The 24,573-nt window shown below is 39.8% G+C and overlaps 2 protein-coding genes across 5 annotated transcripts in view; both read left to right on the forward strand.

Moving 5' to 3' along the window:
• The window catches only part of nfat5b (nuclear factor of activated T cells 5b), a 37,404-nt gene extending 26,533 nt beyond the window's left edge, over positions 1 to 10,871 (forward strand). For all 3 annotated transcript variants that reach the window (XM_051941152.1, XM_051941157.1, XM_051941161.1), the window contains exons 7-13: positions 130 to 264; positions 374 to 426; positions 1,426 to 1,558; positions 2,130 to 2,204; positions 2,452 to 2,555; positions 2,797 to 4,591; positions 6,480 to 10,871. In XM_051941152.1, the coding sequence (XP_051797112.1) occupies positions 130 to 264; positions 374 to 426; positions 1,426 to 1,558; positions 2,130 to 2,204; positions 2,452 to 2,555; positions 2,797 to 4,591; positions 6,480 to 6,718 (2,534 nt within the window). In that variant the 3' untranslated portion in view covers positions 6,719 to 10,871. The remainder of the gene's footprint in view (positions 1 to 129; positions 265 to 373; positions 427 to 1,425; positions 1,559 to 2,129; positions 2,205 to 2,451; positions 2,556 to 2,796; positions 4,592 to 6,479) is intronic.
• A 1,814-nt stretch (positions 10,872 to 12,685) lies between these two features.
• Positions 12,686 to 18,875, forward strand: kars1 (lysyl-tRNA synthetase 1). 2 transcript variants are annotated; one of them, XM_022203344.2, is made up of 15 exons: positions 12,708 to 12,804; positions 13,543 to 13,709; positions 13,968 to 14,094; positions 14,197 to 14,359; positions 14,439 to 14,532; positions 14,877 to 15,063; positions 15,891 to 16,016; positions 16,228 to 16,347; positions 16,485 to 16,647; positions 16,941 to 17,114; positions 17,290 to 17,375; positions 17,471 to 17,556; positions 17,629 to 17,755; positions 17,902 to 18,045; positions 18,206 to 18,875. In XM_022203344.2, exons 2-15 carry the CDS (start codon positions 13,570 to 13,572, stop codon positions 18,278 to 18,280), a joined length of 1,812 nt encoding a protein of 603 aa, XP_022059036.1. In that variant the 5' UTR covers positions 12,708 to 12,804; positions 13,543 to 13,569; the 3' UTR covers positions 18,281 to 18,875. The 2 variants fall into 2 exon arrangements, with proteins under 2 accessions (XP_022059037.1, XP_022059036.1); XM_022203345.2 differs by lacking the exon at positions 13,543 to 13,709 and having other exon boundaries at positions 12,686 to 12,804.
• The last annotated feature ends 5,698 nt before the right edge of the window (positions 18,876 to 24,573 follow it).

Below are 24,573 nucleotides of genomic sequence, written 5' to 3' on the forward strand. Positions count from 1 at the left end.
TGGACACACATCCAGATAAAATTGTGTGGGAAACAGTTGCCTCTATGCTGTCGGAGTCGTAAATGTCAAAAACTTAAATAAATGAAATCACTCATCACTACTCTGTGTATACCTACGCTCTGTTTTTAGCCCAGCCTGCAGGGGTGCCTGAAATCCTGAAGAAGTCACTGCACAGCTGTTCAGTGAGGGGAGGCGAGGAGGTCTTCATCATTGGCAAAAACTTCCTCAAAGACACCAAAGTCGTATTTCATGAAAATGTTTCTGGTGAGAAATCCACCCTTACAAATAAGTCTGGATATGGGCATTTTGGTCTCATATGTTTCTAATGAGGTATATTTCTAACGAAACATACAACTTCTTCTCTCCGGTCCAGATGAGAAATCGTGGAAGGCAGAGGCTGAAATTGATATGGAGCTGTTCCACCAGGTGAAATGTCTTTCTTTTTGTGTTGTTTCTGTACCCAAATGATTAATAGAAATTGCTAATGAGCTGAGTAGATAGACACAGCCATTTCAGATTTGTACGGGGCTTTAGATGTAATCATCTTAAATGGCTGCTGGTTCAAAGGTTTGAGTAGTCTCATTGTGTTCTGACCTAATTACACTCAGACTCAGAGGCCAACCTGAGTGTGTCTCAACAGTCGAGTTTGAACCTTTGCCCTTGTAAATTAAATGGCCATAAGTAGATGAACTGATGAGTCTGCAGTGTCTGGTATCTTGCAGTGTTTTAATTAGACTCTGGAGATTTCTTTTCGTTCTTCTGCTTGAAATGTATGATTGTGTCTTCAAGGCCTAACAAACATAATGACTGAAGTAACTCAGCTATTCTGCCTTTCTTAAAATGCTGTATGTTTTCAGAGAGTGTTTTTTGAAACCTGCGTTCTTGAAGCTGTAGCTAGTAGTCTCAATATTGAGGTTACACTATATTTCTCCAAAGATTTACCGCCACCAGCTGTTGGTCGGTGGAACTGTGTGAAACTGAGGGATAAAAACTATTGCCCCTCTCATTTAATAGATAAGATATTCCTTATCACTGAGTCACAATGTTTGACAGATATGAGTACCCTTATTACTATTATTATTACTGATAAAAAGTTTGAAAAGAATGATGCAACAGATAACAGCAGGACTCAAAGTTGTAATTTTAATGTTATAATGCAAGTCCTTGCACTATAAATGCATAATATTCATCTTGTAAATATAGTAGACTCATTCTATTGCAGATTGTAATTCAATGCACATTTGATTTACCTCCATGTGCAGTCAAGGAAAGGGAATCTGTAACTGTTCTCTATCTTTTTGCTAATATCTCATCAACTTACCCTGTTGAATTAAAAATTTCCTCACATTCATATGCTCAGATAGACTCACTATTGTATTCACCGTGTTTTTTGACTTTATTTTTTTATTTACAATCATTCCCAAGAATCACTTGATAGTGAAGGTTCCTCCGTACCAGAACCCAGCCGTCACGTCTTCAGTGTGTGTGGGAATCTACGTGGTGACAAACGCTGGGAGATCTCATGATGTTCAGCCGTTCACCTACACTCCAGATCCAGGTTTGTTGAAGTTAAATTTGCCTGTTTACACAAGTTCCTTTTGATTTGCCTATTTTTACAATCAGCTGATAAGAAGGTGACCATGAAAAGGTAATCAAGGCTCATGTTAGTTAACATCCGGATAACTAGGCCTTTATTTGCGGAGGGCTTATTAGATTTGCACGTAGGTACCACAACTGGGTCATTCTGTTGAAAAACAAGGTGTATGGTAGGTCAGTGTGATAGAGGAAAAGTTTATTTTTCTACTACAGAAACAGGGGCTGCTTCATTGCTTTCTTGAGTTTTAACCCATAAGGCCTTGTTCAGATCTGTTGTCATTGTCATTCAACACCTCCACCTACAGCTCAGTTAATTCACAGCAAGTATTAGCTTTCAAATGTACAGCACACAGCAAGGTTTTTAGCATGGCAGACTCCTTTCAGAGTTTTCATTCATTAGCACTTTTCTTAATTTCAAGGTTCTTTTGATACTTTGGGTAAAACCTTGAAAGATGTTTGTGTGTCCTTAGTGCCACATTTACCTTCTTTTCTACTAACAAATATATTTTATTTCTATGTGGACAACCTTGCAGCAAAAAATGAAGTTCCTGTGAAGAAAGAGGCACCTTCTCCGGTGAAGACTTGCTCTTTTGATGAGCAAATTAAAGGTTATTTTCTTTATTTTTTTTTACTATTACACACAAATCTTAATGTTTATGCTATGACTTCTCTGTTTCAGATGGAGAAATATTTGTAGAAGTAGACTGAGTATAGGAGTCACCCATTAGGCTCTGTTTGTCTCCCATTCAAAAGCTGCTAATTTCTTTATATCCATTACAATAAACTCAACTGCCTGCATATTTCACTGTCTGAAGAACTAAAAAGAATCATATAACCCTTACTTGTGTTCTACAGTTCTAGATGGTGCCTTGATGTCTTCAATGTTGCCTTTGGTGAAGAGAGAAGATGTCACTCCAATGGAGGTGACAAGCAACCTCCAATCTTCTGGAGTATTTAAGGTAAAGTGTTGATCTATGTGCTCATTAAATGCCTCATTAATAATTTTTGCATCATTAAAATACTCAGAGGTTTTGTGATATTGCAAATTAGGCTTTCAGTAAAATTCAGTCTATATCATACTTAATTTTCCTTAGGAGCTGCTTTCTTTGTGGATAGAAGTTTAATATTTAATAAAATAGCACAGTAATGATACAAAATACAAAACATCATTTTGTTTTCTGCTTTGTATGTTGCCAGCAGACTGGTGACTTGTGTCCAGCCCAGCAGAACTCGGACATGACGGCAGGACATCTAAATAAAAGCAGAGCATTCCCCAGCAACCTGGCTCAACCTGCAGCCGATCCTGATAAAGTCCAGAGTCCCGTTTTTACCAACACTGAGCCCTTAAGCACCATCCAGAAGCAGGACATTGCTACCAGCAGCTCGTTCTCTGTGCCTGCAGACTCTCTGCTTCAGCAAAGCTCACAGCAGTTTCTTCTGGAGCCCAGAGATGGCCTGAGGCAGGAGAGGCCAGGCAACACTTCTGGAGCTGTGTCGAGGTTGTGCGGGGAACCTGCATCTCAACAGCAGCAGCTCCCGATGTTCCCTCCAGACGAAGTAGCCCAGCTGGAGGAAGCTGTGAGACAACTTAAAGCCAAAGGGTTCTGTAACCTACCGCTTCAGTCTGACAACTCTATTACCAAACAGCAGCAGCAGCATATCCAGCACCAGCAACAGATCCAAAAACAGCAAATCCAACAGCAACAACAGCAACAAATCCAGCAACAGCAGTTTCAACAGCAGCAACAGCAGCAGGTTTTGGAGAATTTACAGCAGCAGCTGTTTCAGTCACAGATTCAGATGCAGTGCAGCATGTTTCAAGATGCTTCCCAGGGCAAGAATGCTGAACATCAGGGCTCATCACAAGGGGTGGTGCCAAATCAGGGGTCTCTTTTCCAGCCGACCCAACAGCGACAGCAGCAGCAGCAACAAGCAGCGCTTTTTCAACAGGCTAATGACCTTCTTTCTATTCAGACCAACTTCCTCCAGCAGCCAGCCTCTCACCCTTCACCACCCATGTTCCATAATCCCAGCTCGTTGGCTGAAACACAAGATCCACAGGGAGCTCTCTTTCAGAAACCCTCCCAAGAGCAGGTCCAGGCTGGGCTCTTCCAAAACACCATGACAGTGCTTCAGTCTCCAGAGCAACAGCCTTCAACCCCTGGACTTTTCCTCCCCCAGACCCCACTGCCCTCTCAGCTTTCAACCAGTGGCTCTCAACAGCAGCAGCAGCAGCAACAGCAGCTGGCCTTCCTCGGTGCTCTGCAATCTTCTTCCCCTGAACCACAATCAGTATTTCAGACCCAGACCCAGATCTCCCCCATCCAGCAGAGAAGCCCTCTGGAACAGCAGCAGCCCTCCCAGCCTCAGCCCCACCCACAGCCAGCCCAGCCGGCTTCCATGTTTCAGACCATCTCCCCACATCCATCTGCAAACACACTCTCTCCAGGCCAGCAGCAGCAACAGCAGGCCGGCCTCCTCTTTTGCAGCAATGCCATGTCCACACCAGAGCAGGCCTCCAGCCTCCTGTTCAACAGCCAGGGCCAGATGCCTCCCCTGACCAGCAGCAGTTTAGTTTCTCAAGAGCCCCAAAACCCCTCTATGCTCTTTTCCCAAGCCAGCATGGTGACAGTGGACCAGCAGGATCGCTCTGAGCCCATGGCCTTAGGAAACCCCACTGATCCACGACAACAAGTCTTGTTTCAGGAGCAACAGCCGATGCAGCTCGGTAACAGCAGCAGCACCCGGCAGGAACAGCCTGTGGGCCTGTTCATGCCTCAGTCCAATATGGCCTCTCTGCAAGGGGGACTGGCTGCTCAGGAGCTCGCACAGTCAGCCATGTTTGCCTCTCAAAATGGTGTGGCAAACCTCCAGACAACCACCTCCTCCCCTGTTCAACAGCCGGGAACTCTGTTTCAAACCGCTGTGAGTGGGAGCATCAATCAGCCCAGCCGGCCTCAAGAACCAGGCCTGTTCCTCTTCACTATTCAGAACGGTGAGACATGTATGACATGTATTGAGACAACAGAATCGACAACAAGAAAGATAAACGAGTTAAAATTACTATTTTTAGTTAACAAAAGAAGAAACACACACCCACAATTATCACACAACCATTTAATCCCTGCTGCTCTTGATTGTAGTAGCTCTTTGTTGTGATTTTGTCCAAAAGCAGCAGGCAGCTGTTTTCAGGCCCACAAAAAAATAAACAGCCAGAAAGTAGCTGGTGAACATAATAGAATGTTTATCAGCTGTAGAGCCAGGTATTTCCCTGAAGAGCTCGTGGAAAGTTTGTCATATGACCAAAATCATGACTTCAGTCTCTGTGTAAAGAGACAGCATCGGCTAGGATGTGTTCTGATACTCATACTGTACTATTTAGCATCAAAGAAAGTGATTTAGTATCTCTCAGTAGACAGACAGCATGTCAAGTGTAGTATGACAAAAACACCAGGATGTCCTATTACCTTTTCATTTTGCAGTTTGCAAGCCAGCTTGCTTTTTTTTAGTCTTAGTCTGAGTCCAAACTGACAGACGCATCTCATATGTCACAATGTCTTGTGCAAGTTTAAGCAAGCTTCAGCCACAGACAGAGAACACAGACAGATGACAGCTCTTTTGACAGATTACAGAAGCCACAATGGCAGATGGCATCAAGTGTACCCCTTTCTTACCTAAATCACATATTTTTTTCTATTTTCTTTAAATGTCACAATGCAGGTCTGATGGAGCAAAGTTAAATTCACAATGTAGTAACAAAATAGTTTGTCTTAATTGTATTCATACTGCATGCAGCAGTGTGTTCACAGCTTGTTTCTTCTGCCCTCTATTGGCCAAAATCAGTTAATATGTAGGTAGTTTTCACATGAAGGAGAAGTGTTAGCAAATGGGAAGTAAAAGGAGAACCCTTACGTTTTATTTCAAAAGTGAATGGTCATGCTACTTTGCTACTTTCACTTTTCATTTGTAGTTTGATGTTATTGATTTATTTAAATTTAAAGACATATTTAAATTTATGAATATATTTATTTTTATTCATCATTTTTTTGTTATTTGTGTCAGCACTATATGTTTTCTATTTATTCCTGTTTTTCTCCAGTTAAATATAGAGCAGAATTTCTGTATGGCTTTGGAAAGGCTCCCTAGATCTAACTGAATTTAATTCAATCAATAATTATCCTACAGAGGAATCATCATCCGTTTTGATATCTTTATTATTATACAACATGATGACCAAAACATATTTAATACATATTTTGTGATTAGTTATCATGATTAGGATAACTAAGCTTTAGGTTTTTTGTTTCTTTCACCATCACAAACACAGTTGAACTTTGCTTAAGTGCTTAAGCACATATACAAAATCCATCCATTATCTATACACTGCTTAATTAGCGTAACAGAGGGCTGGATCCTATCTCGGCTGACTTAAGGTGAAGACAGGGGACACCCTGGACAGGTCAGCAGTCTGTCACAGGGCTGCACATAGAGACAAACAATCACACTCACATTGACACCTGTGGACAGTTTAGAGTTACCAATTAACCCCAGCATATTTTGGGATGAAGGCTACACAGTGCATCAGTGGTTAGTGCTGTTGCCTTGCAGCAAGAAGGTCCCCGGTACACGTCCCGGCCTTCCCAGTTTGCATGTTCTCCCTGTGCATGTGTGGGTTTTCCTTGGGTGCTCTGGCGTCCTCCCACAGTCCCAAAACATGCTGAGGTTAATTGGTGATTCTAAGTTGTTCATTGGTGTGAATGCTAACAATGCTAACCACCAATCCATTGTGCAGCTTTATACAGTATATAAAATAAATGTATCTCATGATTCTTGTTTATAAACTCACTTTGCTTTTTTCTTTTTTGTCTGTTCCTCCTTTGCAGAATGCGGCCAGTTGATGAACACTCCTGGAAACACGCTGTCAGATCAGATTATAGCAATCAGCCAGTCTGGTCAGAACCAAAGAGAGAGTGACGCACACATCCAGTCCCTGCTCAGCCAGTCGCTGTCTCAGTCTGGATCTGTGCAGAGCAGCATGTCGGCCTCTCAGAACATGGAGAAGATTGATGACCTGCTGGTCAGCCTGCAGGAGTCGGGCAGCAATTTAACTCGCTCATACTAACCTTCTTACGGCGCAGTGTATGTTTTTCACTGCTAAAATCTGGAATAGTTGTACAATGTAGACAAAAATGGTCCAAATATTATCTGTTAAAAATGACATGCAGGTAAACATTTGTGAATAAGCCCTGCATTATGTGCTCATATCTGGTCACTCAATGTTTTTGGCCTTGTTGAGCGAGTCTCATTATAAAAAAGAAATGGCAAAATAGATGACCTAAATAGCTGTGAACATGAAGACAAACTAGGATAACTTCATACCCAGATAATTTCAGCATGACTTTGTTTTGGAATTTCTTGACTAGCCAGTTGGGCAAGAAAAGTGACCTACTTACATAATGACTGACTGATTCCCTGTTGGTAAAGCTTATGTGAAAACAGAGGTAAAACAGATTCCAGGCGAGAGCAATGTGAGAAACGTCGTCTTTACTCTCTAATGGGAGAAGTGTAATTTGGCTCTTGTCTTCAGCTTTCTGTCTGGAGAGAAAATGACTAATCAGGCTCGGAATTCATTGAACTGTTGTTTTTATCTGTTAGTAGGTTATCAGCAGCACCTTCCGGTTCTTGTGTTGTTTTCTAAAATGTTCTCCAAAGTGTTTAGTGGTTTCCATGAATAGTGTTCCCTTTAATACTTTATTTTGTTCTTTTGTTCCATTGAGGGTGGAGTGTATGCGATGGCAAGAAGGTTTTTGACAAAGTGTGGCATGTATGGATGAATACATAGAAGATTTTGAATCAGAATCAGAATCACTTTATTGAATTGAATATTGAATTGAAGGTAGCCGCTGTAGACGTGGTGTGAAATTATTTTCACCAGGCAGTGCAGAAAGGGTTAGAGAAGTAGAGAGGAAGCAGAGAAGTGAGAAGTGGAAGGAGTATAGAAATGAATAGAAGAGTGAAGGTCGATCATGTGTATGGGTGCTCATAATTTCAGTGTTGTAGCAGCTAGCTTGGACCTGACAATATGAATAATTTCACTCTAGGTGCCTCTGATGGACCTTGAAGTGACTTTGGTGTCATTGATGACATGATATAAAAGCTCAGATGCTCATTAGGCATACTATACATTATTTACATATCTAAAGTAACATTTTCCTAAAGCCTGGATAAATTAGTCTCATTTAAGTCGCTTTATCACAATCATACCTATAAAATAAAAATCATATTTTGGTCAGTGCAGTGAAGAGACTCACCTTCAGCTGGGAAAGTAATCTTTCATTATTCAGTACATTTACTGTTTCCACCACAGTCTACTGACAAGACTCTGTAGTGTGGGTAATCAAATGTGTTCAGACTAACATATTTTATTACATTGCAAACTGTGGTGGTAGAGATAAAAACGAACCCTGACAGACAGACAGACTTACTTCCATGTACAATCAGCACTTTAAGATGCTGTTCTTTGTGACCACTTTTCTCATCGAGGGTACAACAGTCCCACAAGAGGCCGTTCTTTTTTCTGCCGCCTCTCCCTCATTGTTTACAGTGAAGATATTGCGGTGCATCCTAATGCCAGTCATGTTACAACTTTCACTACTCATTCCCAAAAACCAAATGAGGAAGAATGCGGATCAAGACATTTTCATTCAATCAGTGTAATTTCAGTTGACGTGTAACTCTTATTTAAATACATGCATCTAGAGTAGAGAGAGTAGAATGTAATATATTGTTATTTTCGTCATGAGAGTTAGATCATTATGTGTTTTTAGTGTCATTTTTATGGCCTCTTTCTGCGTCAGGCACGCATGAACTGGAATAGTATTCTTAAACCAGCTAGAAAAGAGCCTTTTCACCAGTTTTATAAATGTGATGGATTTAGTGAATGTCAAGAAGAAGCAACAGTTCAGCGGCTGTAGCTGCACATCTCATCCAGGTTATGGTATTAACAGGCAGGAGTAGAGCCCATTCTACGTGTTTTCTTGTAAATGCAAACTGTACAATTTTTTTACAGACTTATTGTCCTCGTCTGTAGATGGCCAGTGGCCTCAGGACCAAAGTTTGACTCGAATCTTGCTTTGCATAAATCCTGATGACAGGCCAGTTTTATGGCTCGTGAACTTTTCTTTCTTTTTAGTGACGTGCAGCTTTAGGATGAGTATAGACAGAGATTATTTTTTGTCTCCTCAATATGCAGATTTCATTGTTAGGCATCCTGCTGCCTCGTTTTCCTTTGTGTTTTGTGTTGTATTGGGAAAAAAAAAAACAAGAAAAAAACACGTTTGTGTCATATCTAGGTTCACTGTAAGTGTCTGCACGAACAAGGGGCTGGTCTCTGACGGTGACAAAATTAGCTCTGTTTTATGCCTCGTTGTTGTCTTGTTTTTCTGTGTACAGTTTGTTATAAATACATTAACACCGTTACATTTTATACACATCAAAATCTGAATTAGCTGTTGTTTTATGATGGAGATTATGTAAACTTGACTAATGTGATTTGTGGAACTACGGTGTGCCGGTTTGAGCAGTCTGAGTGGTTTTAAAGGGACCCTACTCCTGAAGGAAACCTGACTTTGGAGAAAGGAGCTATCTGAAATTGGCTTTCTTCAACTTGTGAAATAGAAGAACTAATATTTCCATTGTTGAGTATTTTTGATTTTATTTGCTTTTGTTTGTAGAAAGACGCTTACCTTTTTTTATGTAGTACCTGTGCCTCTTTTCGGAGAAGCGAACCTAATTTATTTGTGTGTTGGTTGTTTTCAAAATTATTTCCCGTAATCATGGTTTTGTTTCTAACTGTACTGATGGCAGCAATGTGATTTGGCCCTCACACCTTCTGATACTTTAACTGGCACCTTGTGATGTTGGTGGTGGTGCCTTTAAATTTATAGCGTGCTTCAGACACGATAAATGAAATACAAATTCTTGTGCACAGTTTCCCCTTTTGACGTAATAGACCGTGTAGATATAAACGTTAATGTGTATATCACATGCTTTTTTGTGGCTTGTATTTGGACTACCGGCCCTGTACTTCTTTTTGACCAAATAGGTAACAGCAGCGCAACTGTTGGACCAACAAATTTAAGTATGTAGTACTCAATGTGCTTATATGGTGGCTGGAAAAGTTTTGCTTTTTCATAAAGAATGTTTTAATACACAAAGTGGGGAGGTAATTACTTTTTTGAAATTACAGTTACCTCATTCATGTATTTTTAACATCCCTGGAGATCATAAATATATGAATTTGATTAAATATATAATCATCACTAAGTGTATGGAAAATAGGAAGATTGTTTTGAGATTTTCTAATTTTTCTCAAGATGCCACGAGCTCTTTCTCTATTTATGTTAAAACAAGATGTGGTTTTCCTGTACCATCACTAGTTAATTTATTATCAGCAAAATAAGTCACAGGTGTTCAGACAGTTATGTTTTTTCCTAAATGTCATTTAAGACACTAATAGAGATTGTACATGTGCCTTGAGGAGATGCTGTCGTAGCAATCAGATGGATGTTTTACCGTTGTTGCCTGTTAAACATCTGGCTGGCCCGCCCAGTGATGATTAGCCCTCGTTAACTAGAATATTTTAAGCCATAACACTTTAAGTGTGCTTTAAATGCTCGACAACAGTGACCAGATTAATGTGGTTGTGGTGGATAAATATGTTGTGCAATTTCTGTCATGCATCTAACTTGTTTGTACTGAAGTATCCATTGCATTTATGTTATTCAACGTAGATGCAGTCATTTTTCTCTGAAACTGCTATGCAGCTAATATACTTTAAATGTAGATCTATTAGTTTTTGAATATATATTTTTCTATATAGCGTCTCCTGTTTTCAACATAAAGGAGAAACCAAAATAGATGTTCTTTCTATTATTTATGTTGCTTGTTAAAATTTTCTGATGCTTTGAGTGCTGCCTGAAACTGATTTTAATTCTTTTACTCAGTGAAAATGCAAATTTTTCCTCTCAACAACCATCTGAGACAAGGGGTCATTGAATGTTTGTTCACTTCTAACAAAGTGAATCATTCCTCTAGTGGACAGCCGAAGAGGGAAAATTTGCCTTTTTATTTCTAACCATGTGAACAATCTCAAATAATCACCATAAAAAAAACCAACTGTCTATGTATTTGACTTTTGTTGGGATATTTTTATTCTCTTGCAATTAAATTTCTGTAAACTTGCTGCTGTCTATATTAAACATACATACTTTGAATGATAGTTGAGTTTTTATTTCATGTTTATGGTTCGAGAACACAATCTACACATTGTTTCTGTCTTACTTTCACTTGTAACCGTGCTAAGACCACTCCCCTCACACACTGAAGTCTCTGCCTCATATCGGAAAAAACATTTCTCCAAACTCATTTCACTTTCACTCAGTTTAGAGATATGCGAGTGTGACTAAATACATAGTCATTTTTAACAGAATGGAAAAGAGGGAGATTGTTGAGAAATGTTCACATTTTATCAAGATACCACAACTCTTTCTCTGTTCATGACATTGAACAAGATGTGGTTTTCCTGTAGCATCACCACTTCATTTATTATCAATAAATTGTGTCACAGGTGTCCAGAAGGTTAAACTTTTCCTAGAATGACCTTTAAGACACTCATAGAGATTGTTTGAGAGATTGTTGAGTTTTTATTTCACATTTATGGTTCGAGAACACAATCTACACATTGTTTCTGTCTTACTTTCACTTGTAACCGTGCCAAGACCACTCCCCTCACACACTGAAGTCTCTGCCTCATATCGGAAAAAACATTTCTCCAAACTCATTTCACTTTCACTTTAGTGTACATGAAGAATTCGTATTTTATCTTCTGAAAATATGTAAAAGGTGCATTAATTCACCCACATTATCCCAGCTTGTCTGCAGCTCTTTATTTTTTAAGAAACACTCTTAAAGCAAATAGTGTTTATCCTTTGCTTTTGGAGCAAAACGAGTCAATGGATTGAAAGCCCTGGATATCTGTTAAGGCTTCTGCAAAATCTTTAGAGAACCAATTCTAGCTTTGAGTTTCTTGAAAAAGAGTTTGAAATCCAAAGACATTTATGGAAACATCTGCATTTAGGGTTACACAGAAGGCCTCAGTATATCTCTAACTGAACATTATTTGCACATATTCATTTCATTCCCTGTGCTAAATTAATGAGCAGCATTACATTTTAAAGAGGTATTTTAAAAATGTGATGCAGCCTTCAGGTATTGCACCATAAAATTTGACTAAATTCCAGTAGGTTTCAGGGTTATGGTGTTAAATGTAACATAAAAGCAAAGATACTTCACTGCTTATGTGGGATTTGGGGAAACGTGGGCTCAATTTAGAGATATGCGAGTGTGACTAAATACATAGTCATTTTTAACAGAATGGAAAAGAGGGAGATTGTTGAGAAACGTTCACATTTTATCAAGATACCACAACTCTTTCTCTGTTCATGACATTGAACAAGATGTGGTTTTCCTGTAGCATCACCACTTCATTTATTATCAATAAATTGTGTCACAGGTATCCAGAAGGTTAAACTTTTCCTAGAATGGCCTTGAAGACACTAATAAAGATTGTTTGAGAGATTGTTGAGTTTTTATTTCACGTTTATGGTTCGAGAACACAATCTACACATTGTTTCTGTCTTACTTTCACTTGTAATCGTGCCAAGATCACTCCCCTCACACAACTGAACTCTTATCCCCTTAGCTAAACACGTTTTCTCCAAACTCCTTTCACTTTCACTCCAGTGCACATGAATAATTCATATTTTATTTGTTATAAGCTTTAGGGTTATTGTGAGAGATATAACATGAAAGCAAAGAGACTTTACTGCTTCTGTGAGATTTGAGAAAACATGCTTGTTCAATTTCACATTCAGCTGCAGAGAATCATTTATTAATATCGATGCCAGCCCATCTACCCATCGAATTGCCCCTTAATTAATTAGCATAAATGCGAAGATAAAGTCTTCCGTTGACCAATGCCAGCGAAGTATTCTTGTCTCTAATTCTCATTGGCTTGTTTCCGACAGCCCCCAAACGCAGCACTTAGTTCTCGCGTTTTGCCGCTGCGCCGTCAGTTGGTCTTTCGGGGAGCAACATCGACAATATGGCTGACGTGACAGACGTGGACGCAGAGCAACTCAGCAAAAAGTGAGCTTATTCATTTCTTCCACTTTATTTTGAACACTCTGGGCCTCTTATGCGGTGTTTTTTCTGCAAATTTGTTGTGCTTTCGAGAGTTGTGACCGTTTCAGCTTGGCAACGCAAAGCATCAGGTCAAGATGATGAAAGCGAACTGAAAGTCCCATATGGTGGCTCCTTACAAGACTACCCTTCCCAGGATTCAACTCGTTTTTTTGTCGCCGGTAGTCGTAGTCCTAAACATGAGCTGAAACCAGCCGCGATAGCGCGTTTTTCCTACTGGTAAAACTACAATATCCAAAATGCATTCGACGTAATGTCCTCCTCACATTGATCTCGTAGTCGTGTGGTTTCTTTTTAGTGCCAATTATTATTAGTTTTTAATGGATAATATATGTAATTGCGGTATTTTATAAGCGGACAATTTTGTTAATATATATTTAATGTGTGTGAAACTGTCAAAACGCCTCCTAAATTATGATAACTTCGTTTTAAGTCGTTCGTCCTGACTTCCTGTACAAGCTAGCTGAGTAACTCTGCCACACTCGCCTGTCTAACCACAAGAAACGTAAACGTAATTTGGTTATAAATTAACTACCAGCTTACTATTACTTAGGTCAGTTTATTTTTGTTTTTATCTCACTGACTGGATAAGTGCCCCAACCGTGTTGCGTTTTCCCCGGTGGACAGCCTCTGATGTCTATGCTGTGCACTGTCTTTGTGTATACTATATGTCTATTTTCTCAGGTTTGTCTGCTGATTGTGGCAGTCAGTATGCTGTGTCTGGTCAGGGCAGCGAGGCAGCAGCTGTGCCAAGCCTTTGGGGTCAGGGGACAGTGGTTAAAATATGCTCCCCCATGTACAGCTGCAGCCCCAGCTAAAATTTACGGGATCCGTTGGAGAGGTGACAAAAGGTTGGTGGCTTTTCCATTCCTGTGAGAAAAACAACCAACCTTTTGTCATCGTGTGGTCCTCCCTCCCCCTTCCCGCATGGCTGTTTGTTGTGATTTTAATTTCATACCCCAGAACAGAGTAAACTGTACGTTGTGATTCTATCAGAAGCCGTGCATCAGTGTGTGATTGCCGAACGTACGTTGTCGTTGCATCATTAACAGAAATCTATAATATCTAACTTATGATTCATCTTTGACTCATCCTTTGTTTCTTATCAGTGAGCTGAAGAGGCGAATGAAAGCGGAGAAGAAGGCAGCAGAGAAGGACGCCAAGGTCAAAGACCAGTCCAATGACCAGGGAGAGCCCAATGCCGCCGCGTTGGATGAGGAGACGCTTGACCCAAATGTGAGGTTTTTGTATGGACATTATACCTCATCTTTGCTTATGAAGCTCTTTATGTGTCCGTCTTTTCATAATAAAACAAACGTTTCTTTCCTTGTAATATAGCAATACTTCAAGATCCGCACTCAGGCAATCCAGGAACTCAAGGGCACAGCAGAGGACCCATACCCACACAAGTATCATGTCGACTTGTCACTTACGGAGTTCATCGAGAAATACAACCATCTACAGCCTGGAGACCAGCTGACAGATGTTCTCAGTGTGTCAGGTAACAGCAATCATTTATAATTCCTATCTTGTGTGTTCTGCAGCGGTAGATCTCCTCTTAAACTCAGTATGTTTGACAGGTCGCATCCATGCCAAGAGGGCTTCTGGTGCCAAGCTGATTTTCTATGACTTGCGAGGTGAAGGTGTTAAGTTGCAGGTTATGGCAAACTCAAGGTAATGAATCATTACTATGAACAAAAAATCTAACTTGTCACCGTTTGCTTTACCCTTTACTGTGAGCTTTATTTTACAGTACAGTCACCATCTGAAAACGGATGCAAATGTGTTCTGGGCAGCACGCATTGAGCCACAAATATGTCATGTTTACACAGTAGAATACTTTCTGTTTAGTTTTTCTGATGTTACAGAGTCAGTCAGCTGTTTGCAACGACTTCAGAGTCAATATGAGCTGATAATTCACCCGTCACCAAAGTTACATTATGTGATGGTGAAATCTTGAAATAAAAATCCTTATTACAATTGAATTGATTTCTCTGTTTCTTCTTTTTCTCTGTTAGGAGCTACAAATCTGAGCCGGACTTTGAGGCCATCAACAACAAGCTGCGCCGTGGTGACATCATTGGTGTCCGTGGTAACCCAGGAAAGACCAAGAAAGGAGAGTTGAGCATCGTTCCCAGTGAGATGTTCCTGCTGTCACCCTGTCTGCACATGCTGCCCCACCTCCACTTTGGCCTCAAAGACAAGGTAATGCCCACCATTATACTGCAGTCAGCGTAAACGTAAAGGGATGAGTGTCAGTGTTGGACAGTGACACCTCAAACAAAGCGTCTCAGCTCATTATGTACAAACTCACACCATCTTTGTACTGCCAAACACAGTCCAGTGTTTGAGGAGCTAAGCAGTCTGCCTCTCTATCTACCTTTCTCCCTCCTGAGCATGTGCAGGGCTGTCACAATTACAAGATTTAAGCTACATAGTTATTTTAGTTTCACTTACCTGGTTTTATACGAGTGAATGGAAGTCATTCTCACAATTATGCAAAATTATTGCAGAAATTTCAAAGTTAGTAGGTCAGTTTCTACGTGTGAGACATAGTTCATCATCAGACGATCCCTGCTTTGCTCTGTTAAGCTGGTTTCTTAGAACAGTACCAACAGTCCCCCGGCACAGTGTAAGTGAAAGTGCAACTAAAGAATACATAAAAATTTCCATTATGTTACACGGGACATTAGAGGTTGCCGCCTATTGTCTTCTCATACTGAAAGTAATTTAATCCTCCTTGTCTGCAAGTAAGATGTTCACAAAGTTCAAGGTCACTTATCATTAATACTTTCATTTTCATATTTTCCAGCCCCGACTTTAAAAAAAAAAAAAAAAAAAAACAGAACCTCTCAGAGTTTCTCACTGTTAAAAAGATAGTCATATTACATGTGAAAAACAATAAAACTATTTTGGATTTTTAAAAAAACGACAGTCATATTACTCTGAATGGTTGTGGCAGTAACCAGTGTTGTAGCAGCATTCTTCACTGTAACCCACTTCTTCTTCTTTTTTCTTTTTTTTTTTTAAAGGAAACGCGATACCGCCAGCGCTACTTGGATTTGATTCTCAATGACTACGTGAGACAGAAGTTTATAACTCGGGCCAAAATCATCACATACCTGCGTAACTTCCTGGACCAGATGGGATTTTTGGAGGTAAGAGTTAGCGTTTGTAATGTATGAAGACACTGATGTCAGCCACATCACACAACTATTCAATAAAACAATGTATTTAGGTGTAATGTAAATTTCTGTTTGAATTTACCATAAATAGACATTTTATAAAATAATGTTCTTGCAGTTTGTTCCGTCATTTCAGGCAGTTAAAGCCTGCTTTGATGATTCATATTTGCCGCTGCTTCTTTAGATTGAGACCCCAATGATGAACATCATTCCTGGTGGAGCTGTGGCCCGTCCTTTTATCACTCACCACAATGAGCTGGATATGAAACTGTACATGAGGATCGCCCCTGAGCTCTACCACAAGGTAATTTCCTTTTTAAAAGTCATCCTTCCCTGTCAGTGTTTAGTTGAGTCAGCCTCTATTTGAATTCCTGACTGTGAATACGTTTTTTACAGAAAAGTATCCAAATATTTATGCTGTCCTTCATATCTTTTCCACAGATGCTTGTGGTTGGTGGGTTAGACAGAGTGTATGAAGTCGGCCGTCAGTTCAGAAATGAAGGCATTGATCTTACTCACAATCCAGAGTTCACCACCTGTGAATTCTATATGGCATATGCTGATTACAATGACCTGATGGAAATCACAGAGAAACTGCTCTCAGGTAAGTTAAAACACACAGTCAACCCGGTTTATTGCCTCTTGGTTTGTAGTAATTTGCTTTAAATGTCAAGGACTTCCATGTTCAAGTGTAAAATGTCAGGAGTCAGTAATGAGCTGGTTGGAGGACAATTGCAGTTCTTAATTTATGTGTCCTTGACTGTGACTCTGACAGCAGGAAACCTCAATGTCTTCACAGTTCTGTCGTTTGTCAGATACTGAGACAAATGAAAGGTGTCCTATGAACAAATGGAAGTTGTAGAATAAACCTGCTTTGTGGTTCTGTGTTTGCTTTAGGGATGGTGAAGCACATCACTGGAGGATACAAGGTGACGTATCACCCTGATGGTCCGGAGGGAGAGGCCCGTGAGATTGACTTCACTCCACCGTTCAGAAGAGTGAGCATGACACAGGAGCTGGAGAAAATTATGGGAGTGAAATTCCCTCCTACTGACAGCTACGACAGTGATGGTAAGAATCAGTACAAATCTCGAGAAACCATTTTAGCATTTGTTTTTTTCTTCTTTTTTTCCCTTTTATTTTGCTTTGAGCACAGCAGCAGTTGATCAGACCTGTCAGATTCCATTATGCACAAGTATTCAGCTCTTTCACTTATATTTCATGTTGTGTGCTTCTCTGTCCTCAGAAACTCGTAAATTCTTTGATGACCTGTGTGCACAGAAAGGAGTTGAATGTCCTCCACCCAGGACCACTGCTCGTCTCCTTGACAAGGTGCTCTATTGGTGAACAGCGCTATCTGTAGTACAGTCTACTGCAGTCTGTCATTTTTCTTTACTTTGCTGTACTGATGACTTTTTTCCTTGCAGCTGGTTGGAGATTTCCTAGAGGTCGAATGTATCAACCCGACATTCATCTGTGATCACCCTCAAATCATGAGTCCTTTGGCAAAATGGTGAGTAAAATCTTGTTTGGCCTTCCTGTTTATTTATAAATGCGGATACTAACGCTGCCTTTATTGTTCCAGGCACAGATCACAGAAAGGCCTGACGGAGCGTTTTGAGCTCTTTGTGATGAAGAAGGAGATCTGCAATGCTTACACCGAGTTGAACGACCCGATTAGACAGAGAGAGCTTTTTGAGCAGCAGGCCAAGGTGTGTAGAAAGCCGAAACTGACCTACATTTTCCCTTCTACCTTACTGCATTGTCATTATATCTAAAGGTTTAGACTCCGTACTATTACAGTGAATATATTACAGCGTGTAAATCTGTGCATGTTCAAAATGTTATCTTTTTTCAGGCCAAGGCTGAAGGCGACGACGAGGCCATGTTCATCGACGAGGGCTTCTGCACAGCACTGGAATATGGTCTGCCTCCAACTGCCGGCTGGGGGATGGGCATCGACCGTCTTGCCATGTTCCTCACCGACTCCAACAACATCAAGGTAAAGGTCTTACAGATGCACAATGGTTCAGTGACCAATGTAATTCTGATCTACACATAAAAAAAAGAAAATATATCTTTGCTAGTGTCTACCAGCCTCCATTTATGTCCATGTATGATTGGGGAAAAAAGTATCCACTGACAGTTTTGTTCTTTCGTAGGAGGTGCTGCTGTTTCCAGCCATGAAGCCTGATGACAAGAAGACAGCAGGGCCCACAGACGGCACCTCCGTCTAAAGGTCTGACCTCTCCTGCTGTCACATCTCTGCAGGAGTCGGCACGAAGCGGGATCCTTTACCTCAGTGTGCTCATCAGTCGAGTGTGCGGGTTTTGTGTTTTATCAATGTTAGTGTGTCACATGTTGGATCATTACAGTCATTAAGGGAAAACATCTTGTCTCAGTGGCATGATTGACAGGTAAACAGCAATGAATGCTTTGCCGTTTCTTTTGCATTTCTTACACTTTTGCGATCATATTTGCTGCATCCTCCTCGTTTGACTGTAAGGAGACATTTTAATCCGCTTTGCTATCCACGCAGTAAATGGATGGTATTTGATCAGGACGTCTTTTGTTCCGCTTTTGAATGCAGACTGGATGAAGTACTTGTGAATACGCTGAAGGAGGTGCTTGATTCTGGCAACCAAATATGCACCATAGAATGAAAAAGCTCAAGCCCTCCTAATATGTGAAATGTTCTCAGTGTGCTCATCTGTTTTTACCATGTCTGCAAGTATTTCTTCTAAGATTTTACAAGGTGGACTCCACCAGTTCAACAGTTCTCTGCCAAGAAGTTTAAAACGGAGTATGTTTCAATAAAGTACATTGAATCTACCTTGCTCATTGTCTTGTGATGTTTGTGGGGAAAAAGTTTTTTTTAAGATGTCGAAAGTAACATTTTGATTCTGGGTTCCCTCTGCTGTCAACTTAGTCATCACCAGATGCCTGCAGTGTGTGGTTGGTTTTGGTAGTTCGGATGAGTTTCAAAATCTACAATACTGATCCTTGTCCGGTGTATCATGTCTAGTTTGAGCCATCCCTGGGATCCTGGAACCAGTGTTTTGGCTAAGTTCATAGGTCATATGTGGAGATACAGCTTGTTAGCAAGGTGAATTTAAGCCTATGCAATGCTCTCTTTATGCTGTGAAGAAATTCTCCTTGACTCTTGCTGTTAAAGGAATATTTTAGCTGAATTGATGGCTTGATGTTGCATTGATTTATGCAAGAAAAATAAGCAGAAAATTATTAATATTTGCACTGTTTTTCATTTGTCAAAATTACAAAAATAAAAGGCTTTGTGAGATAGTTCATCATAAGACGAATCTCTGCTTTGCTCTGATCAGTTGGTTTCTGAGAACAGTGCCGACAATTCCACAGCATAAGTGCAACTAAAGAATGCATCGAAATACCCATTACAGTAAACAGGAGATTAGAGGTTGCCACTCCTTTATCCTCTCATAATGAAAGTAAATTCTTATCTGCAACTACCATGTTTAGTTTGTCTTATTTCAGTAACCAAACAAGAATGAAAAGGAGCAGAAAGAAGACAAGTCTTAGTATGTCTGCCCCTTTATCCCCAGAAATCAATTACAAAAAAGTGAACTTAAAAACAACAAAAAACATGAATATACATATAGATATATATAGATAGATATGCACACATATACATACATGTACACACACATACCTATAATACAATAAAATAAAAGCTGCTGGCCAACACAGACAGTGACATACCATTTTGGTTCTCCAGTTACAGTTAAGTTAGTACTTTTCACAACAAAAAAATGACAATCAAATGTAACTAATATATTTCATTATATTTCATTAACAAACTGGCTTTAATTAATCATTTAAATGTGGTGCTTGACTTAGATTCTTTGACTTCTTTCTTCAGATTGTTCCATAAACTGACTCCTTTTACAGATGCACAACGTTCCATCAATTTAGTCCTAAACCTTTTTTTTTTTTTTTTAAAGATCTCTGTTCCTTTTAAGTTATACTTGCTTTCTCTTTTTCCAAATCTTTTCTGGATGTTAGCTGGCAGTGTATTTGTGTGGGCTTTCAGCATAATTTGCAGAATACTGTTATCTACTAATTCTTGAAATTTCAGCAATTTTAATTGAAGGAATAATGGATTTGTAGGATCTCTATATCGTTTTCTACTGATTATTCTTATGGCTCTTTTCTGCAAAATAAAAATTGACTGAGTATATATTTTTTTGCAGGCATTTCCCCATACTTCATTTTGGAAGTTAAAATAAACACTTAAAAACACTTTCATTTTCACATTTAACAGCCCTGACTGCAAGGCCATAAAAGCAGAACCCCTCAGAGTTTCTGTGTTGTAAAAGAGACTGTAGTTTCACTGTGAATTTGGTCACAGTAGCTTGTGTCAATAGGAAGGAGGTAAACTGTCTTGTTGATGCAACAGCAGTAACCACCGCAGAAGCATTTTCTTCACCACTGTCCACCACTTTCTATTTTCAAAGGGAACAGGATGTTGCTAGTGCTACTATATCCTGTTTTCCCAGGACTGTTTCACATCCTGTCCTGGCTGTTTTTTATAAAGTGATGAAAATATCCTGATTTTCATTATGGTAGTGTCTGCAGATACGGACCCGTACCTGTAGCCTGTGGTCTACGGATACGGCACTTTCCCTTCACATAAATATTAATGAGCCGGCTGATGAACGCGCTTCGTGATTGGCTGATAATCCGACGGACATAAATATTAATGAGCCGGCGACGCTGATGAAGGCGCTTCCGTGATTCGAGGTGAATCTGCGGAATGAATGGGGGAACTAACAGCCAGCAAACTACTAAAGTATTTTTTACCTTCAAAAGTAGCGACAGACTATTACATATTAACAACCTAAACAAAACCCTGACGTATTTTCTGCGTCTGTCAACACAGACCCTGTCACAGTCACTTTAATGTTAGCGGACTCTGTTGAATGGCTAATTTACATCACCACAAACAAATCTCACAATATCACAGTAAATTGAGTTTGTGGTTTTTTTTAATTCATGCCGAATTAAAGAGCTGCTCCTCACCATTCACGAGTGTTTGTTTCATATTCGACATCCGTAATTTTATCTTGTAAATTAGCGTCCGAAATTAAATGGGAACATTTGCAATGGAGTTCGTCAGCCGCTTCCACCACTGAACGCGGTAAACTAATTAATAGGAACTGGACTTCAAACAATTTAGACACGGCGTCTAAAAGCGTAAAAACTACATTGTCTACGTAAAGTGTGAGAGGAGACGGTGTATTTTTAGTTAAATTATACAATGTTCGCCGTCAAAGTCATTCATATAAACTGCCTGTAATGTGCAGCAAATAGTAGTTAACCATCGCCAGCTCTTCAGTGACCTTAACACGTCCGTACCTCTAGTACAGATGCTACGGGTACGTACCTCTAGCATCAACCTTTCATTATTCTTCGTTGGGTTACTAAATTGAACTGAAACTAACATATTTTTTGTTAGTTTTTTGTACATTTGTGAGAGCTATTTTCATTAAAGTTGGATTGGTAATATAGCAAAGGTATTTTTTAGTAGTTTTTTTTCTCTAATACAGAAGAGACATTTCTATCATTATTTCATTTGTTATTTTTTAAACTTGTCATAAAACATTGAGTAACCTCTGAGAAGCCTATATAAATTTGTGTCTTTGGTTATAGATAGTATTTAGCAATATAGCAATTTTCTATCGATACAGAGGAGGCACACTTTAAATGTATCAAAATTATAAGGCATCTTTGAGTAAACTTCGAGTATCATTTGAGTATCTTATGGCCAGGCTGACTGCCCTGGTTTTCAGTATTCAAAATATGGGCTGCCTAGGTTTCTTCACACATTGCTTGACATTTTCACAGCACAACCTAAATGAAAGTGCAAGTAAGAATACATAAGATTTTCCCATCACATCAGACCGTGAGAGGTTCCTGTACTTGTTTTCTCTGAAAGTACCTAAAAGGCTCAGCTACAGAAAGGTGTTATTTGTGACTGCAGCCTTGACAAAATGCTCAGTGATGCTTTCACTTCAAGCGAGAGGTTTGAGGTTTTTCAGCTTCCTCTTCTTATAATAAATCTGATGGTGTCGATGAGTGCCATGTAAATAATCACCAACTGTTGCTTAATGCTTATCTGTATGTATTTCTTGAGAGCAGCAGAAAGAAGCAGGTGGATTTCAGTGCTATTCTTTTTTCAGCGTCTCAGACATTTGAGAGTGTGACTTTCATCAAACAAAAACGCTGTCAGCACTGTAATTTTGACATTACATAGAATAGAATGAATAGAATAGAATGCCATTTATTGTCACTATACACAAGTACAATGAGATTTAGAGCATCTCCATCAGTGCAAGATACATGTAATAAAAATCACAAAAAAGGATAAGTTAAAACAGTTAAAAAGAATAAAAGTGCATGGTCAGTGTGATATTGCACATTAGAATAGTCCGTATTGCACAGTAGACGGTGTTGAGGTAGTCTGGGGGGGGGTTTGGAATGTCAGTGCATGTTTGAATTCAGAGTGGTGATGGCTTTTGGAAAGAAACTGTTTTTGAGTCCGTTTGTACATGTACATGGGGCATTAGAGGTTGCCGCCCATTTGTCTTCTCATACTGAAAGTAATTTAATCCTCCTTATCTGCAAGTAAGATGCTTACAAAGTTCAAGATCATTTAACATTAATACTTTCATTTTCATATTTACCAGACCTGACTGCAGTGTTATAAAAGTAAAAGCTCTCAGAGTTTCTCATTGTTAAAAATACACTATTGTTTTGAATTGTTGATTAGAAGAAGACAAATGACCTTGTTGTTGTAACAGTAGTAACTAATGTAACAACATTCTTCACTGTTTGAGCTCTGTGTGGGGCTTGTCAATCCCAGAGAGATCACAAGTTCTGGCTGTAGAGAAAGGCAGATTAAAACCTGAGGTTTAACAAGTAGTGGGCGGTAATTCATTGTACTAGTTTAGTACAGTATCTAACCATCTTTCAGGGTTGAGCCTGCTAGCATGCTTTAGCTGATGAACAACAGCTGATGCACTGCCAACAAATTCCAGGTGAAGGTTTATGTCTACTTTTTTTTTTTTTTTTTAAACCAAGGAGTATGTGGGCATAAATAGAATGCAGACGGTTACTGTTTGTGTCAGGGGTGTGGGATGTAGTGAACCCAGGTGCAGACATAGTTGACAAAACACCGGGCATAATGGTAAAAAGGGTTTATTTTAACAAAACTACAGCTTTACTAAAACAAGACTGAGGTGGCAAGACTACAGGTCAGTAACAAACAAACAGGGCTAAGGACAAAATACTCACACATGAGGAAACTACGTAGAAGGTGAAAACAAACTGAAATCCAGGTCCAAAACAACTGAGTCCAAAAGGAATAATCCAAAAACAGAGAAGCAGTGTAATCCAGTGAGAGGGCACAGTCCAGAGGCAAGGAGGGAACAGAGAATGAAACTGAATGAGTCTGAGATGACGAGCCAGCAATGACAGAAGGAAAAGACAGGGATTAAATACTAGCAGGGGGAACCAGGTGGAATGAATTGGCTTGATTGCATCAGCTGAAAACAATCAGAGGCCAGGTGCAGAATGGGTAGGGAGCAGCAGACAGAGGGAGACAGAGAGACCAGACAATACAATAGGAAAACAGAAACAGGAACAAAAGGCAGAATCCTGACAGTTTGGCTCACATGGCATAATAAACCAAGGAAATTTCAGACTAAACCAAACATTGCAATTGAAATAGTACGGGGCGAATACACTGTGTGGAACTCAAATAAATTAGGTTAGACTAGGGATTAGGAGAAGACTCCATATAAAGTGTTAAGTACTTCATTTAAAGCCAGAGATGAGTCAGTAATGCGCTGGGTGGCTCTTTGTGGACGACTGAAGTTCTTAATTCATGTGTCCTTGACAATGACTCTATGACAGCAGGAAACCTCTGTGTCTTCACAGTTTTGTCATTTGTCAGATACTGAAACAAATGGAAAGTGTGCAATAAATAGACTTTGTGGTTCTGTGTTTGCTTTAGGAATGGTGGAGCACAACAATGGTGTATAGAAAGTGAAGTCAGTCTCATAGACCTGTTCCTCTGGACTGTCAGGGTGATAAGTCACTCCACCATTCAGAAGAGTGAGCATGACCCAGAACCTGGAGAAAATTATGGGAGTGAAATTCCCTCCTACTGACAGCTACGACAGTGATGGTAAGAATCTGTAGAAACGGAGAGATAGACTTCACATTGGAAGACCATTTTAACACTTGTCAGGTGCTAAATTGGTGAACAGCGCCATCTGTTGTACAGTCTGCTGCTGTCTGTCCTTTTTTCTTTACTTTGCTGTACTGACATAGTTCTTCCTTGCAGTTGGTTGGAGATTTCCTAGAGGTTACATGTCAGATGAATCTGACATTCATCTGTGATCACCTTCAAAGCATAAGTCCTTAGTTGAATGACCCGATTAGACAGAGAAGCTTTTTGAGCAGCAGGCCAAGTTGTGTAGAAAGCCGAAAC

The sequence above is a fragment of the Acanthochromis polyacanthus genome, chromosome 2 (assembly GCF_021347895.1).
Source record: "Acanthochromis polyacanthus isolate Apoly-LR-REF ecotype Palm Island chromosome 2, KAUST_Apoly_ChrSc, whole genome shotgun sequence".
In the NCBI taxonomy this organism is placed as follows: Eukaryota; Metazoa; Chordata; class Actinopteri; family Pomacentridae; genus Acanthochromis; species Acanthochromis polyacanthus.